Below are 16,225 nucleotides of genomic sequence, written 5' to 3'. Positions count from 1 at the left end.
ACTGGAAACAGCCCAAGCACCTCTCTATTATGAATGGATACAGACTGTGATACGTGTGTACTCAGTGGTAAAGAAGGATACACTGGGTGACACGGATGAACCTCAAAAACATCATGCAGAATGAAAGAGGCTTCACATCAAGAAGCACGGCCTCATGATTCATGAAGTTCTAGAAAAGGTTAGACTAATCTGTGATGAAAAAGTTCAGACCAGTGGTAACCTCTGGGGATGGGAGTGGGGTGGTGGGGGACTGCAAAGAGGCAAAAGGGAATATTCTGGGGATGATGGGATGTTCTGTGCCTTGATAGATTGTGTTGCATTTGTTACAATCTATCAGAAGGTATGCACACTTAAGATTTGATCATGTTACTAAAAATTGTATCCCCGCTGGCTATAAACACATAAACCCTGGCTCATGACAAGCATGCTCAAGGATTTGGGATGGGGAGCGCTCTGCAACTTACTTAGAAATACTTTTGAAACTAAGATGGATTGATGGAGGGAGGCACGGCTGAATGGTTATGTAATAAAGTAAATACAGCAAAATGGCAGCTGTATAATCTAGGTGGGGAGGAAACTGATTTTTGCTGAACCAATCTTTCCACTTCTTTGTATGCTTGAAAATTTTCATAATACAATGTTGGTGGGGGGAACTGGACGAATAGAAAACTATAAGAAAATAGAGCCGCAGCACTCAGTCTCCACCCAGCTCTAAAATCAGAGAACTACAGAAGGACTTGAAGGGAAACTCTGAGGTCCCCACTTCCACACCTGCCTCCAGGTTTGGTTACAGTACTTAAGAAACACAGGACTCGGTGGTTCAGTGGTTAAGAGTCCAGCTGCCAATTCAGGGGACCCAGGTTCGATCCCTGGTCTGAGAATATTCCACATGCCAGCTGGGCAACTAAACCCATGGAGCCTTGGCACCTCAAGCCTCTGCTCCACAATAAGCAGCCTCCACTCACCACAACTAGAGAAAACTCGCACATAACAAAGGCCCAGCACAACCAGGAAAAGAGAAAAGAAACCCCAGGGGCTTCCCTGGTGGTCCAGTGCTTAAGATTTCGTGCTTCCACTGCAGGGGGCATCGGTTCCACCCCTGGTCAGGGAACTAAGATCCTGCAAGTCACACAGCATGGGGAAAAAAAAAAAAAAGAAACCCCAGAACCACAGCCTCATTATCCTAACATGCTCGAGTCTCAGTATGGAAAAGCCAAAGCAGCATCCCAGGGTTTCAAACCCAGAAAAGACATGGAGAAAGCCTGTGTGTGCGTGTAAATAGGCAGGAGGGCCAACCCAGTTCACCTGCTGTACAGCATTTGATACAGTTGGGAAAATAGGGGTCTGGGCACGTACCAGGGCTTAGCTGGGTATTTAACGCTAATTCAACCCCTCCCCCTGCCCCTATCATGCCTGTGTCAACTCCAACCAGGGTTTCAGATCAAAAGCGTCTTCAAGTATCACTACAACTCACTGTGCATGCGTGTGAGTGCTGGGTGTTTGACACGATTCCATTTAACCCTCACCACCACCCTGTAAAGTAGGTATATAGTATAATCCTGTTTTCATGATTCAGGAAACTGAGGCTCAGAGAGGGTAATAATGTACCCAGGAACACACAGCAGGAGGCAGGCATATCCCATGAGGCTCTAGGGCAGAAGCCCTTTCTAAAGAGCACCTCCCCAAACCCCTCTGGACTGTAAGCTGTGTGTCCGTGACACTATTTGAACAGGAAGAACTGGGCTTCAGGTGACAATGAAGAATCTCATGCCTGAGAATAGTCCTCGTCTCTCCCCCGGAGGCCTTGCACGGTGCGAAGGTCATTAGGCCGCCCCCCGCTCGGCGTTTCCACGCCCAGCACGCCCATCAGGCGGAATTGCGTTCCGTAAGTGCGCCGACCACCACCTTGCACTGGTCTGCCCTGTTGTCCGTGCTGTTAAAAGCAGCGTCAGGTGCATCTGTTTCTTCCTGCGGGTTTTAATGACTCAGCGGCGTCCAGCAGCACCTCTAAATCCTCCTGGAGACGCTCCTTTGTCTGGCCTCAGCCTTCCGTCACGCTTTCCCAGTGGGCTGTGCACAGTGACAGCGGCGAGGAGCAGGGGAGCCTGGGTTTGTAACTTGGGGGCTATCAAACTCTCGGGGAACTGGGAAATGTCAAGAGGCCCTTAACTGGGGAAAGCATCTTACAAATCTGAATTCCCTCGAGACCTTGAATTCTGCTCAGAACCTTCCCACCATGAAGATGCACCCCTCTGACACTGCTGACCATTGGCTCCCCTCCAGCACCAAGGCGCCTGACTCATCAAGGCAGGTGTAAGGGGTTAGAGGTTAAGAGAGAGAGAAAAAAGAAGAAAAAAAAGCACCAGGCTTACTGACTTTGCAGAGCTTTTTCTGGGGTGATCTTTAAAGAGAAATACATCTATGCAGAGATTAAGTATATCATTCACTTACAAAAGAAAAGAAAAGAAAAAACCAAGAATCCTAAGAAAATCTCTTTAATTTTCATCTTTCAGAAATACATTTTTCATTTTTTTAAATTTCCATGATACAAAAATGTTAAATATCTAACAATGATCTGTAGGAAGCAGATCCACGGGATTCTGTCGCTGCTGTGATCTGGTTTGACAGAGAAAGGCTGGTACACGGTGTTGATTTGTTATGATTTCACACACATGCACACGTACGCACACTGGCCACCTCACCCCCAGACACCACCAGACAGACAGACAAGACACTGGCTAAGACACGGAATGCAGCGCTACCTGGGAAAACAGAAATTAACTTTTCATTCGTACACCCCACCATGAGAAACTCACATCTTAGGGGGAAAAAAAAAACACCTCTAAATAAATATGCCCCAAAGGTCAAGGCATGTTGATGGTGGTAGACATCTTGCTACCAGGAAAACAAGCTTGGGAGCTTCGTGGTTTCGGGCAGCAATGATGAGAAGCAGGCAGACACAACCGAATTCTTCATGGGAGGCCGTACCACACCCCGGGGCTGCCCCTGGGCCTGAGCGTGAACCTCTCGAGAGGTTCAACCCCAAATTCACGGTCACAGCACACAAGAGCGTCGGCTCTTTCCGCGGGTCTCATGGTTGGCCTTCCCCTTTGGGTGGATTCGCACACACAGATCTGTGACTGGAGGGTTTCACATGAGCAACAAGTAATGACCTTAATGACCTGGTGAATCATGAATGCACGACAGTCGGTAACATGCTGAGCGCCAGCCAGCACGCAGGTGAGGCTGAGGAGGAAGGAACACAGCCTTGAAAACAAGAACTGGGGTTTTTTCAGGAGACACACTTGGTTTCAGGCTTCTCCCACACCACAGTAGATTCAGTGAAATGCGGTATGGCTTCCAAACGTGCCAGCTGCTTCTTTCCTTCTCGGCAACAGCACCAGCGGGGTTGTTCCACTCTGGTCTTGGTTACCATGTGTCGGGGACTTCGAAGAGCTTGGCCGAGCTGTCTGAGATGCTTCCTGGTGGGAGAGGACAAAAGAAGGTGAATAAGGAGAGGGCTGCCCTGGCCAGGGGAAAGAAAGAGGAGCTGCCCGGACAGCGCTGACCAGGGCCAGGGCTGGGATGGTCTTGTCGCTGGAGAGCAGTGCCCGGCATATGAAGGCCACGCTGTAGAAACATCACCACAGGATCCAGGGAGTGCCTCCTGTCTGGGCGTCTGTACTGACTTCACAGGAGTTAAGCATCCTCCAGTGAGCACACACTCCCATATTCTTTGCTACGCAGCATGCCGGGCACTTAGTTGATTTAATCTTCATAAAAGCCCGGTTTAGTGGCACTAATGTGCCCATTTTACAGCAAGTGGCTGAGATGGGGGTCCAGATTCCCCCAGAACTGAGATCCCTGCCAAAGGCCTGGGAGGATGAGTTTCTCTGTGCTGCAGTGACTATTAACCAGACAAGAAGTCTCAGGGGCTGGTGGCTAGACAGTCGCTAGAGGGAAGCTGACCAGTGGGGGTTCAGACATCCCAAAACAGATCTGCAAAAGCAGCTTGTAGCTCTTTCCTATTTCAGCAACACTGGCTACGGTCTTCGTGGCCTAAAGGAGCCTCTTCTGTTACAGTTTCACCCCAAAGTTACAAGCTCTTCTTCATTCGGAAACTTTCTGCAACAGCAGCAGCACCACTGGCTCACTGCTTGGACCACCGATGTCCACAGCCAAATACATGGGAACTAAGTCAGGAAACGGCATGTTCATGATGGAAAATGTGGCCGGCTAGGTGCTCCCATACCCGGGATATCATGCATTATTTAAGCCCTAAGGTAGGGCTGGCAGGGAAACAGGCAAAGCCAGCCCCAGCCAACAGTCCAAGACTGAAAAAGGGGAGAGGTCTGTGATGATGCCTGAAGCGGAGAGTAACTTTCAAAAACAGAGGGGCACTTGTTCAACTGAGGGTGGTTACTGCCCGTGACAGGAAGGCGTAAAGGTAACTAGGTCCAAACATGTGAAGTAACACGAGGATTTGTGCTGGCGTGAGACTCCGCCCCTCTCCTCCTTTACTGAGATAAAACCCAGAGAGACAGGATGAGAAGAGCAGGAGGGGACGTCATCTAAAGAGTTCTGTCGGGAGTCTCATGGCTGCACAGAACACGCGTGTCCCGCCCGGGACTGCTCCAGAGAATTGAAGGTGAGCAGGAGATGGTCCCCATGACCGATTCCCATGATCCAGTTAGAAAAGGAATAACGGTGGGAACTTCCCTGGGGGGCCAGTGGTTAAGAATCTGCCTGCCAATGTGGGGGACGTGGGTTTGATCCCTGGTCCAGGAAGATTCCATATGCTGTGGGGCAACTAAGCCCATGAGCTGCAACTCCTGAGCCCGTGTGCCCTAGAGCCTGTGCTCCGCAGGACGAGAAGCCACAGTAACGAGAAGCCCTCGCACTGCAACTAGAGCGTAGCCCCTCGCTTGCTGCAACTAAAGAAAGCCCTCGCACAGCAATGAAGAGCCAGTGTAGCCAAAAATAAATAAATAAATACATAAAACTTAAAAAGGAAGGAAAAGTAATAAAGGTTATTGAAAAACAAAGCAAAACACAAACAGTCCCCTCCAGGGAACAACTAAATTCTGCAGACGGCCCAGGATAAGATTAAACTAGCCTGACCCCCTTCTCAACCACCCAGTCACACAGTACTTAATGACAGGGAGGAAAACTGACATCAGGAAGGGCGTTTTTGTAATTCACATAGCAAAGAAATAATACAGCAGCCTATCAGATATTCTAAAGGTAAAAGCCACAAGGCCAAATGTTGGTGGGGGGGTGGTGCTGAAATAAAACTGAGAGGGAAAAAGATCAATGGCTAAAAGCAGCTGTGCTGTCATCCTTACCACAGCACCCGCCCTTACCTGGATGGGAGTGCGTGTGAGTCTGGTGGCACACCGTCCCACACACAGGAGGACGACTTCCCTGGTGGCCTGGTGGTTAAGAATCCACCTTGCAATGCAGGGAACACAGGTTCGATTCCAACTAAGCCCGAGCTCTGCGAATACGGAGCTTGCACCACAAGGAAGATCCTGCGTGCCACAATCAAGACCGGATGCGGCCAAAAACAAACAAACAAAAAGAAACCACACAGGAGTGACTCTGTGGAGAGCAAGCGAGAAACAACGGAATATGCAGAAACGGGAGAGAGGCAAGTGTGGTGGGACTGTCCCAGTAGCTGTAAGATTCCAAGCAACTCTCACCCGTATCTGTAAGGTACACTCAATGCTACTTCGAGCCTCAGAGGATTTCCATGATTCAGCTATGTTCCTGGCACAGAGCCAGTTCTGAATGCTCGTTAGCCCCTTCCCCTTGTGGAGAAGGCGGCCCAACATTGCATGTGGTTACTGCCCGGGGAAGCCAACGGCCTGCGGTCAAAGAGAGCCGCTTACAATGTGCAGCTGCTGAGAAAGGATGGTGTGCACAGAGCAACCAGAATTTTGTGAACCAACTAAAGGAGACCTAGACCAGAGTGCTGGTGCTCGTTCTAAGCACCTTCCAGAAAGGGAGAGCTGTAGACCGTTGAAGGATCCATTTCAAAGCTAATGGATAAGAAACTGTGGTCAGTTTTCCAGGGAACTGGCTTTTCACAGCCCTGTGTGGTAACTAGAATGCAAAGAATTACTCAGGAACAACTTTTCTTTTTCAACAGAAACTTCAGGACATCTGTCTCCTGCTATGATGGACTGTACCTTGCATCATATACAAAATGGATGGTATATCTAAATGTAAAACCTGAAACTGGAAAACTTCTAGAAGAAAACATAGGAGAACTCTGCAATCTTGAATAAAGCAAAGCTTTCTTACATATGACACCAAAGGCATAATTCAAGGGAAAAAAATGATAAACTGGATTCCATTAAAATGTAAAACATCTACTACTGAAAGGCACTGCTAAGAGAATGAAAAGCACCGTCCAGAAGAATTTGTAAAACGCTCAACAGGACTTGTATCCTGAATCCGTAAGAACTCTCAAAATTCAATAGGGAAAAACAAACAGCCCAGTGAAAAAACAGGCAAAAGATTTAAACACTCATTTCACCAAAGAAGATATTTCAATGGACAAAAAAATCACATAAAAAGATATTTAACATTGTCAGTCATTAGGGAAATTCAAACCAAAGCCATAAAGAGATACCAGTCCACGTCACTGGAATGGCTACTAAGCACACCACCAGCACTGCTGACTGCAGAGAGCCGCTGAGCCCTGGTGCGGATGCGGAGCGCTGCGGCCACCCTGGAGAACAGTGGGCCAGGTTCTTATAAAATTAAACATACACTTACCATATGACACAGTAAGTCCACCCGTAGGTATTTATTCCAAAGAAATGAACACTTAGTTCACATAAAAACTTACACAGAATGTTTACATTTGCTAGACTCTCAGCTGCTAACGACCTAAATGCCAAAAGGCAAAATGGATAAACAAATAGTGATAGGTCTGAAAGGTGGATTGTTAGTCCACAGGAGAGAGGAATGAACCAGTGACGCGGGCACCACCACAGACAAACGTCAAAGGCCCTACGCTAAGGGCAAGACCCAAGGGGTTACTTATCGAATGATTCCATTTAAATGACCCTCGGAAAAGGCAAAATTACAGTGATGGGAAGCAGATCGGTGGCTGCCAGGACCTAGGGACAGGGAGGGGCTGACAGCAAAGGGGCACGAGGGAATCTTCTGGAATAGCTGCTTTATTTCTTGAGCACAGTGATGCTTATATGACTGTACACATTTGTCAAAACTCGTCAGCCTGTACACCTCAAAGTAATGACTTTCACTGTATGTAAACTGAATCTTAATAAAGCTGACCCTGCAAAAGGTACGAGGAATATTGTTTAAAAGAAAAACCCCAAATTTTAATATAAAATATGCTGATAATTTAAATTATTTGACCAAGAGTTTTTAGATGGGGGAAAACAAGATACTAAATGGCATACAGAGTATGATCCAACTATGCATAAAAACGATAGGTAGGATGACTGCAGCCATGAAATTAAAAGATGCTTACTCCTTGGAAGGAAAGTTATGACCAAACTAGATAGTATATTCAAAAGCAGAGACATTACTTTGCCAACAAAGGTTTGTCTAGTCAAGGCTATGGTTTTTCCTGTGGTCATGTATGGATGTGAGAGTTGGACTGTGAAGAAGGCTGAGCACCGAAGAATTGATGCTTTTGAACTGTGGTGTTGGAGAAGACTCTTGAGAGTCCCTTGGACTGCAAGGAGATCCAACCAGTCCATTCTGAAGGAGATCAGCCCTGGGATTTCTTTGGAAGGACTGATGCTAAAGCTGAAACTCCAGTACTTTGGCCACCTCCTGCGAAGAGTTGACTCATTGGAAAAGACTCTGATGCTGGGAGGGATTGGGGGCGGGAGGAGAAGGGGATGACAGAGGATGAGATGGCTGGATGGCATCACTGACTCGATGGACGTGAGTCTGAGTGAACTCCGGGAATTGGTGATGGACAGGGAGGCCTGGCGTGCTGCGATTCATGGGGTCTCAAAGAGTCGGACACGACTGAGCGACTGAACTGAACTGAGAGAGAAATACTTGTTAACAGAGTACCAAGTAACTGCGGGATTGTATATTCTTCTATTTTCCTTCATTTAACTGATTTTCATAGTGAGCCCATTATTTTTATTAACAAAACAACAAAAGAAAGTAAAAAGTGGAAACAAAAGGTGATTGTTTCTGCTGATTTGCCTTTCACCTACTTAAGAGTTGAGGGCTTCCCTGGTGGCTCAGACAGTCAAGAATCCACCTGCAATGCAGGAGACCCAGGTTCGGTCTGTGGGTCAGGAAGATCTCCCAGAGAAGGGCTCCCCTGGATGGCGTGTGGGGAGTCCCCAAGGGCTGCCTGGAGGAAGAGGAAGGGCACTCACGGAGCACAAGCTGAAATCCATATCTGAACTGAGTAGTTAGAAAGCTCCTGGGCTTCCCTAGGCTGGCCACTCAGGTGATCGACAGCACCAACTGCAGAGCACGTTTCTGAGTTCAGGAGACCTCTAACAGCAAGAGGAGACTGCTGTTCCAAGTAGAGTCTCCATTTTTACACTGAACCCTAAGGGCTGAAGCTGGAAAAAAATCAGCAGATTAGTCAAGACTCCAATAAAACTCTCGGTTCTTGGCAAACATGGAAAGCTCTCCTGTGTTGTGTTTTAAACGTAAGGGGGAAAAGAGACTTGGAACGACATCACTGCTACATGAGAAGTCACCAGGAACAGCCACAGCTCTCGGCCCTGCTCTGTGAACACTAAGAGCGTTAGAGGTGGAACCTCGGCTATTGGACAGTCCATCTGTATTTTGAGACTGGCTAGTCTGACCAGCATCAGGCCACTGGAATATGAATTCACTTCCTTAGCAAGAGCAAGGGCGCTGTGGACACTCACCCATCAAACACTGTCTGGGAAACACTTCTTAGAGACAGCTGACTCCAGCATATACAGCACATGGAGCTGTTTCCTTTATGCACCAATGGAGAGTACGCCTTGACTGCCCCAGAGGAGAGCAGACAGCATTATCAATCTCCATTAGCTCCAATGAGTATAAAAGGGGGAGGATTGATAGTATACATTTGCTTCCTGAAAACAGGATAGAAACAACTACATTCAGGAGAAAAACATTTACTAAATCACATGACATGCAGATAAAAATCTCCAAAAGGGAAGAGTATCTTGGATTTTTATCACATGACTTCATCACAAGAAAGTCTGGGTGGGTAGTTGCTTCTGATCTAGAACAGCTGCCAGAAACATTCACCTGTGGGAAGAACCCTTCGCGTCCTCTGAAGTTCGGAGACACTACATACTGCAGGGAGGTTTGGTGCCTTTGCTCTGGCTCAGACAGCCCTCCCCGCCACCCTCAACAGCAGCTGTATTTGACTTTGCATATGTGTGATTCTTTGAGTCTTTTTCCTCTCTATAAATCAGAGATAATGACTCTACACTTTACTCAGTTTTTATAATGACTAGATTATAAAGGACATTCCTAGCACAATGTCTGGTATATATATTAAATCGTCATTTTTCTGCAACTTAAGTCCTTTTGTTCTGTGGGAAGGCATCCAGCACTTAAGTCTCAGTGTATCTTTGATATTAAGATGTATAACTAAGAAAAATGACACTGTTTTGGGGGGGGATTTCTTGAGCATCAGTTGGACAGAAATTGCTATGGTACATGATATCCTGTGAAAAACAGTGAAAGTTAGTAGTGTCTGACTCTCTGAGACCGCATGGACTATAGCCTACCAGGCCCCTCTGTCCATGGAATTCTCCAGGCAAGAATACTGGAGTGGGTTGCCATTCCCTTCTCCAGGGGATCTTCCCAACCGAAGGATCGAACCCAGGTCTCCCACATTGCAGGTGGATTCTTTACCATCTGAGTCACCAGGGAAACCCAAGTGATATCCTATGGTCCTACTTTTTGCTGCCTTCCCCTTGGAAAACAGAACACTTCCTACTGGTGGAAGCCTGTCTTCTACGTTTCCCATGCCTTCACTGGCAGTGCTCTGGGCACCCAATGCACCCCAGTGAGTCATGGGAGCACTTGTCAAGGTGCTGAATTTGGGGACTTCAGTACAAAAAGATTTCGAGTATCCTATACATATTTATATCAGAAAAGCCTTGGCCATCATGGATTTGAGTGTCCACATAGAAGCGGACAATTAGATAGTAGGAGCACAAGATGGGGACTAGGACCAAGATAAAAGCATCAATGGCTCTCCAGGTGGCTCAGTGGGTAAAAGAATCCACCTGCAACATGAGAGATGCGGGTTCGATCCCTGGGTTGGGAAGATGCCCTGGAGGAGGGCATGGCAACCCACTCCAGTATTCTCTCACCTGGAGAATCCCATGAACAGAGGAGCCTGGTGGGCTACAGTCCATGGGGTCATGAAGAGTCGGACACGACTGAAGTGGCTGAGTATGCATGCATGTGAAAGAACTGACAGAGTAATTCCTGGCTGAGAATCTCATCACTGGCCTTATAAAAGGAATTCATGCAAATACTGTTATCACATTGTATGGTTTCATGTATTCTACCTATTGAAGACATATTTATTGAGTATCTAATTAGTTTAAGGACAAAAGCCCTGCATAGAAGGTTAATCTATAGTGAGGGATGTATTTAAAATAACAATTACTCAGATAAATATACTACCACAACATCTGATCTTGTTATAAAATAAAACTAGTGATAATAGTGTGTTCTCTGGAATTTATCATTAAATGTAGTGATGAAACACTTTATAGTTATAAGAAAAAAAAAAAAAAGATATTTCCCCAGTAGGACTGCTGAGCTTGATGCCTTAGAACCCTTCTCTGCAGGAAAAATGAAGCCACACTGTACCAAACACTCTAAGCCAGTTCCAGCTCTGGGCTCCTGGGACACTCTGAAGCTTTGGGAGTTTAACACAGACCTTTCAGTCTGAACTCTGTTGTTGGTCAGTTGCTCAGGCACGTTCCACTCTTTGTGACCCCATGGATGCAGCACGCCATGCTTCCCTGTCCTGCACTATCTCCTGGAGTTTGCTCAAACTCATGTCCATTGAGTCAATGATACCATCCAACCATCTCATCCTCTGTTATCTCCTTCTCCTCCTGCCTTCAATCTTTCCCAGCATCAGTGTCTTCACCAGTGAGTCAGCTCTTCACATCAGGTGGACAAAGTACTGAAACTTCAGCTTCAGCATCAGTCCTGCCAATGAATATTCAGGGTTGATTTTCTTTAGGCTTGACTGATTTGATTTCCTAGCTGTGTAAGGGACTCTCAAGAATCTTCCTAGCACCACAGTTAGAAAACATCAGTTTTTCTCTTGCTCACTTTAAGATCTCCTTAAAGTAACTGAGCAATCAAAATTGGTTGACCTGCCAGGCCCAGGACCTGGTATCTTGACCTACATCCTGCGGATACTTTAGGACTATGTGCGGAAAACAAACCAGCTAAAGAGGATCCAGGGCACTTCCAGGCCTGAGCTGCTGGAAGATCTAACCCAGTGAATGGTGTTCCAGGAGAAAACTCATTGCTCTTAAGTTACCTGATCAATTAAAAGTGGTCAAGATGTTTCTCTTTCTTCTTTAGCAGGACAGACAAAGAACTAAAAAAAAAAATCTTTTTTTTTTTTTTTAATGCTCAAATCTTGTGGCAGTGACAGCTTTACTGTCAATGGGAGGGAAAAAGAGACTATTTAAATGATGGTGTTATAAATTCACCCCAAATAACTCACAGAAAGTTTTCACTTAAAATGATGAAAGTTATAAAAAGAGCTAATCTATTAATGCAATCTATTATTAGGTATTTTAATATCTTTGAGACTGTGCTGAGACAGAAGGGAAAAAACCTAAAATCCTGTCCCTGAGAAGTAACAGATAATTTAAAAAAATTCAGGAGATTGAGAAGTGAAGGAAAGCTATCCAAGAAGGGAAAAGCCCCCGGATCCTGGTCATGCTCTGGGTGAGCTCTGACAGCCAGGCTAACATTTAGTATCTAACATCTGTGGAGCAGGCACAACGGCAGGGGCCACGGGCATCAGAGGTGAAGACAATGTTACAGATTAAAAACTTTTCTAACGAGTGGAGACTCACAGCCTCACAGTGAAAACACACAGCCCAGACTTCAAATAAGAACTTACATTTTCAGTTAAAGTGCAGCTTCAGCACAATGCATAAAAAGGCATCTGTGACATTTCTGCTGTCTTTGATTTCATTAAGATCAATGAGATTCAGAAAACGCCCAGCAGGCAGATCAAGCCACGTGTAAAAAGAGGAATTAACTGCAACACAATGGATTCTTGGCCTGGGTATGAATCAAGCTCCAGGGCTCCACTCCTACCCTTTGACCTGACTGTTGGTTCCAACTAACCGGGGTGACTGTCACGAAGTCAGATACAGGAGGAGTAACTTCCCTCTCAGGCATCCCCTCATCCTAAGGAGACAATATGTAACTGCGCTTAAAAATACCCACTTTCCTGCAGGCCTGACTTACCCGCTCCATGACCCTGGGCCAGTCACACAACCTTCAGGCCTCAGTTTCCTCCTCTCCTCTTTTCCTTCCCCCTTCCCTCCTTTCTTCAAAAACTTTTTAATTGCAGTATAGTTGATTTACAATGCTGTGTTAGTTTCTGGTCTAGAGCAAAGGGATTCAATTATATACATACATATAGATGTTTTTCATACTCTTTTCCATTATGGTTTGTTACAGGATATTGAACACGGTCCCCCATTCCATACACCAGGAACTTCTTCATCTGTTTTATATATAGCAGTTTGTATCTGCTACTCTCAGACTCCTAGTCTATCCCTCCCCTGCCCCCTTTCCCCTTTGATAGCCATAAATTTGTTTTCTATGTCTGTGAGTCTGTTTTTGTTTTGTAAATAAGTTCATTTGTATCGTATTTTAGATTCCACATAGAAGGGATATCATATTGTATTTGTCTTTCTCTTTCTGACATTTGGCTTAGTATGATAATCTCTCGGTGCATCCATGTTGCTGCAAATGGCATTATTTCATTCTTTTTTATGATTGAGTAATATCCCATGTATATATGTACCACATCTTTATCCATTCATCTGTCAATGGACATTTAGGCTGCTTCCACGCCTTGGTTACTGTACACAGTGTGGTTATGAACACTGAGGTGCATGTATCTTTTAGAATTAATTTTCTCCAGATATATGTCCAGGAGTGAGATTGCTGGATCATACAGCAAGTATATTTTTAGCTTTTAAAGGAACCTCCATGCTGTTCTCCATAGTGGCTGTACCAACTTTCGTTCCTACCAACTTTTTTCTACACCCTCTACAGCATTTTGGAGAAGGTAATGGCACCCCACTCCAGTACTCTTGCCTGGAAAATCCCATGGACAGAGGAGCCTGGTAGGCTGCAGTCCATGGGGTTGCTACAAGTCAGACATGACTGAGTGACTTCACTTTCACTTTTCACTTTCAAGCATTGGAGGAGGAAATGGCAACCCACTCCAGTATTCTTGCCTGGAGAATCCCAGGGATGGGGGAGCCTGGTGGGCTGCCGTCTATGGGATTGCACAAAGTCGGACACGACTGAAGTGATTTAGCAGCAGCAGCAGCGGCTACAGCATTTATTATTTGTAGACTTTTTGACGATAGCCATTCTGACCAGTGTGAGGTGGTACCTCATTGTAATTTTGATTTGCATTTCTCTAACAATTGGAGAAGGCAATGGCAACCCATTCCAGTACTCTTACCTGGAAAATCCCATGGACAGAGAAGCCTGGTAGGCTGCAGTCCATGGGGTCGCAAAGAGTTGGACACGACTGAGCAACTTCACTTTCACTTTTCACTTTCATGCATTGGAGAAGGAAATGGCAACCCACTCCAGTGTTCTTGCCTGGAGAATCCCAGGGATGGCGGGGCCTGGTGGGCTGCCGTCTACAGGGCCGCACAGAGTCGGACGAGACTGAAGCGACTTAGCAGCAGCAGCAGCATCTTTTCATCTGTAAGCCTTCTTTGGAGAAATGTCTACTTAGGTCTTTTGCCTATTTGTTGATTGGGTAGTTTGCTTTTCTGTTGTTGACTTGCATGGGCTGCTTGTATATTTTGGAAACTAAGCCTCTGTCAGTTGCATCGTTTGCAACATTTTCTCCCATTCCATAGATTTTGTCTTTTCAATTTGTTTATAGTTTCCTTTGCTGTGTAAGGGCCTCCCTAGTGTCTCAGATGGTAAAAAGGTTGTATAAGTTTGAGTAGGCCCCATTGGTTTATTTTGCTTTTGTTTCTATTGCCTTGGGAGACTGACCTAAGAAAACATTGCCAAGACTTAAGATAATGTTTTGCCCATGTTCTCTTCTAGGAGTTTTATGATGCCATGTTTTATACTGAAGTCTTAAGCCATTTTGGGTTCACTGTTGTGTACGGTGTGAGGGAGTTTTCTAATGTCACTGATTTACATGCGGCTTTCCAGCTTGGCCAACACCACTTGCTGAAGACACTGCCTTCTCTCAGGCTTTCGTTTTCTTCATTGTAAAATGGACCATGATGCCTACCTCAGAGATTTGAAGCGAAGTGTTTCAGTCAAGTCTGAGGGGCAGTGCCGGGCCCTCCACAAGCACTTAGTCAGCAGCAGCTGTCCTTTCTGTTGCTGTGACAGCCTGCTGAGCAGGTTCTGGTCGGATCTCCTAGGCAGGGCCTTTCTCAGGCTCTGGCTGCCCCGCAAGCCCCTTCCTTGCCTCGCACTCGGGCCTGCAGAAGGTCTGAGCACCAAGGGCTGGGTGAGCTCCTGGGGCCTCCAAAGCATGTGTGTGGGACGGAGGGGATGTGGGACTCAGCTCACCTTCTCTTTCTGCTTCTTTCTGCTTTTGGGTTTGTTTTTTTTTTTTTGCTCCTTTAAAAAAAATTATTTATACTTACTTAATTAAAAAAAATTTTTTTTAATTAATTTTTTGGCTGCACTGGGTCTTCACTGCTGTGTGTGGGCTTTCTCTAGCTGCAGCGGGGTTGGGGGAGACTACTCTCCAACTGCAGTGTATGGGCTTCTCATTGTGGTGGTGTCTCTTCTCTGGGGGACAGTTGCCCCTTGCGGCATGTGGGATCTTCCCACACCAGAGATCAAACCCATGTCCCCTGCATTGGCAGGCAGACTCTTAACCACTGGAGCAGCAGGGAAGTCCTTGCTCTGCTTCTTACTAGCTACATGCGCATTTCTTTGCCACTCTGAGCTCAGACATCTGCCATCACTAAAACAAGGGTGAATTCCTAGGTCAGAGCTGTTGTGAGAATGAAATTCAACCAGGAGAGAGAAGGCTCCTCCTGCACTGTCTAGCACACAGTGGGTTCACAACATGTGTTCATTTCCCATTTCCTTTGCTTCTTACGTAACTCTGCTTACGAGAGAAACTCAGGTTGCCTGGGGTTGGGCTAGGAACAGTGAAAATTCTACTAAAAATAACACGTGTAGGAGTAGAGCTCTGTGCAAACTCACATACACATTTAAAATACTCAGGTGACTTTACACACATCACAAAACCTCTAAACAATGGAGGAGAGAGAGAAGGTTACCAAAATGGGCTGATCATCTTTAACAAGGAGGCCCCTGCCAAGCCTCACGCTATCCAGAGCCAGGGCTGTTAAGGGATTCCTCAAATTAAAATGAAAATGATCCAAAAAACATCTGGTCCCGTTTTGGGCTACATGGGTTTGGCCATCAACTAAAGCCCTGATGTAATTTCTTCCCCCCAGTGAGAGTTTCTAGAGCACTGTAGAGGACTCAGCTCCAGGCCCTTGGTGAGACTCGATACAAACCTGTTGGAGAAAGGTCCTTCTTCATCCTTTTTAGTTTCTTGGCCTTTTTCCTTCCCTCTGAGAGGGGTTCTGCACAGGGATCTGTCTGCTCAAGCTCAGTGTCAGAAATCTCCCCCGATGCTCGGGCCTCCAGGCCAGCTTCTGCTCGACTGGGACTCAGGTTTCTCTTTCCTACTGTGCTGGTGGCTGTGAGACTGAAATGCAAATAGAGGAAAAACATGAAGGGTGCTGAGAGTAACTGGAAGACTAAGCCTATAAAAATATTTTAACACTCTTAATTCCATTAACACTTAACTAGCAATCAAACAATACAGGCAGCTGCTGCCTGGAGGTGCAGGTTAAAGACCTCACTGTGAACTGAAGTCTAAACGTACACCTACAGCAAGCCTATTCAGAGGAATCTTCTGTACCAGACTTGTGCACAGATAGACACGAATCTAAGAGTGTTTAAAAGA

The 16,225-nt window shown here is 46.0% G+C and overlaps 1 protein-coding gene across 5 annotated transcripts in view; it reads right to left on the bottom strand.

The window, feature by feature from the left end:
• Positions 1 to 2,479: 2,479 nt before the first annotated feature.
• The window catches only part of PARN (poly(A)-specific ribonuclease), a 179,399-nt gene continuing 165,653 nt past the window's right edge, over positions 2,480 to 16,225 (bottom strand). For all 5 annotated transcript variants that reach the window (XM_005906343.2, XM_070362222.1, XM_070362220.1 and 2 more), the window contains 2 exons: positions 15,771 to 15,964; positions 2,480 to 3,482 (listed from right to left, as the gene is read on the bottom strand). In XM_005906343.2, coding sequence (XP_005906405.1) covers positions 3,430 to 3,482; positions 15,771 to 15,964 — 247 coding nt within the window. In that variant the 3' untranslated portion in view covers positions 2,480 to 3,429. The remainder of the gene's footprint in view (positions 3,483 to 15,770; positions 15,965 to 16,225) is intronic.

Source organism: Bos mutus, chromosome 25 (assembly GCF_027580195.1).
Source record: "Bos mutus isolate GX-2022 chromosome 25, NWIPB_WYAK_1.1, whole genome shotgun sequence".
NCBI lineage: Eukaryota > Metazoa > Chordata > Mammalia > Artiodactyla > Bovidae > Bos > Bos mutus.
Note: the sequence above shows the minus strand (reverse complement) of the source record. Positions and strands in the feature narration are given on the sequence as shown.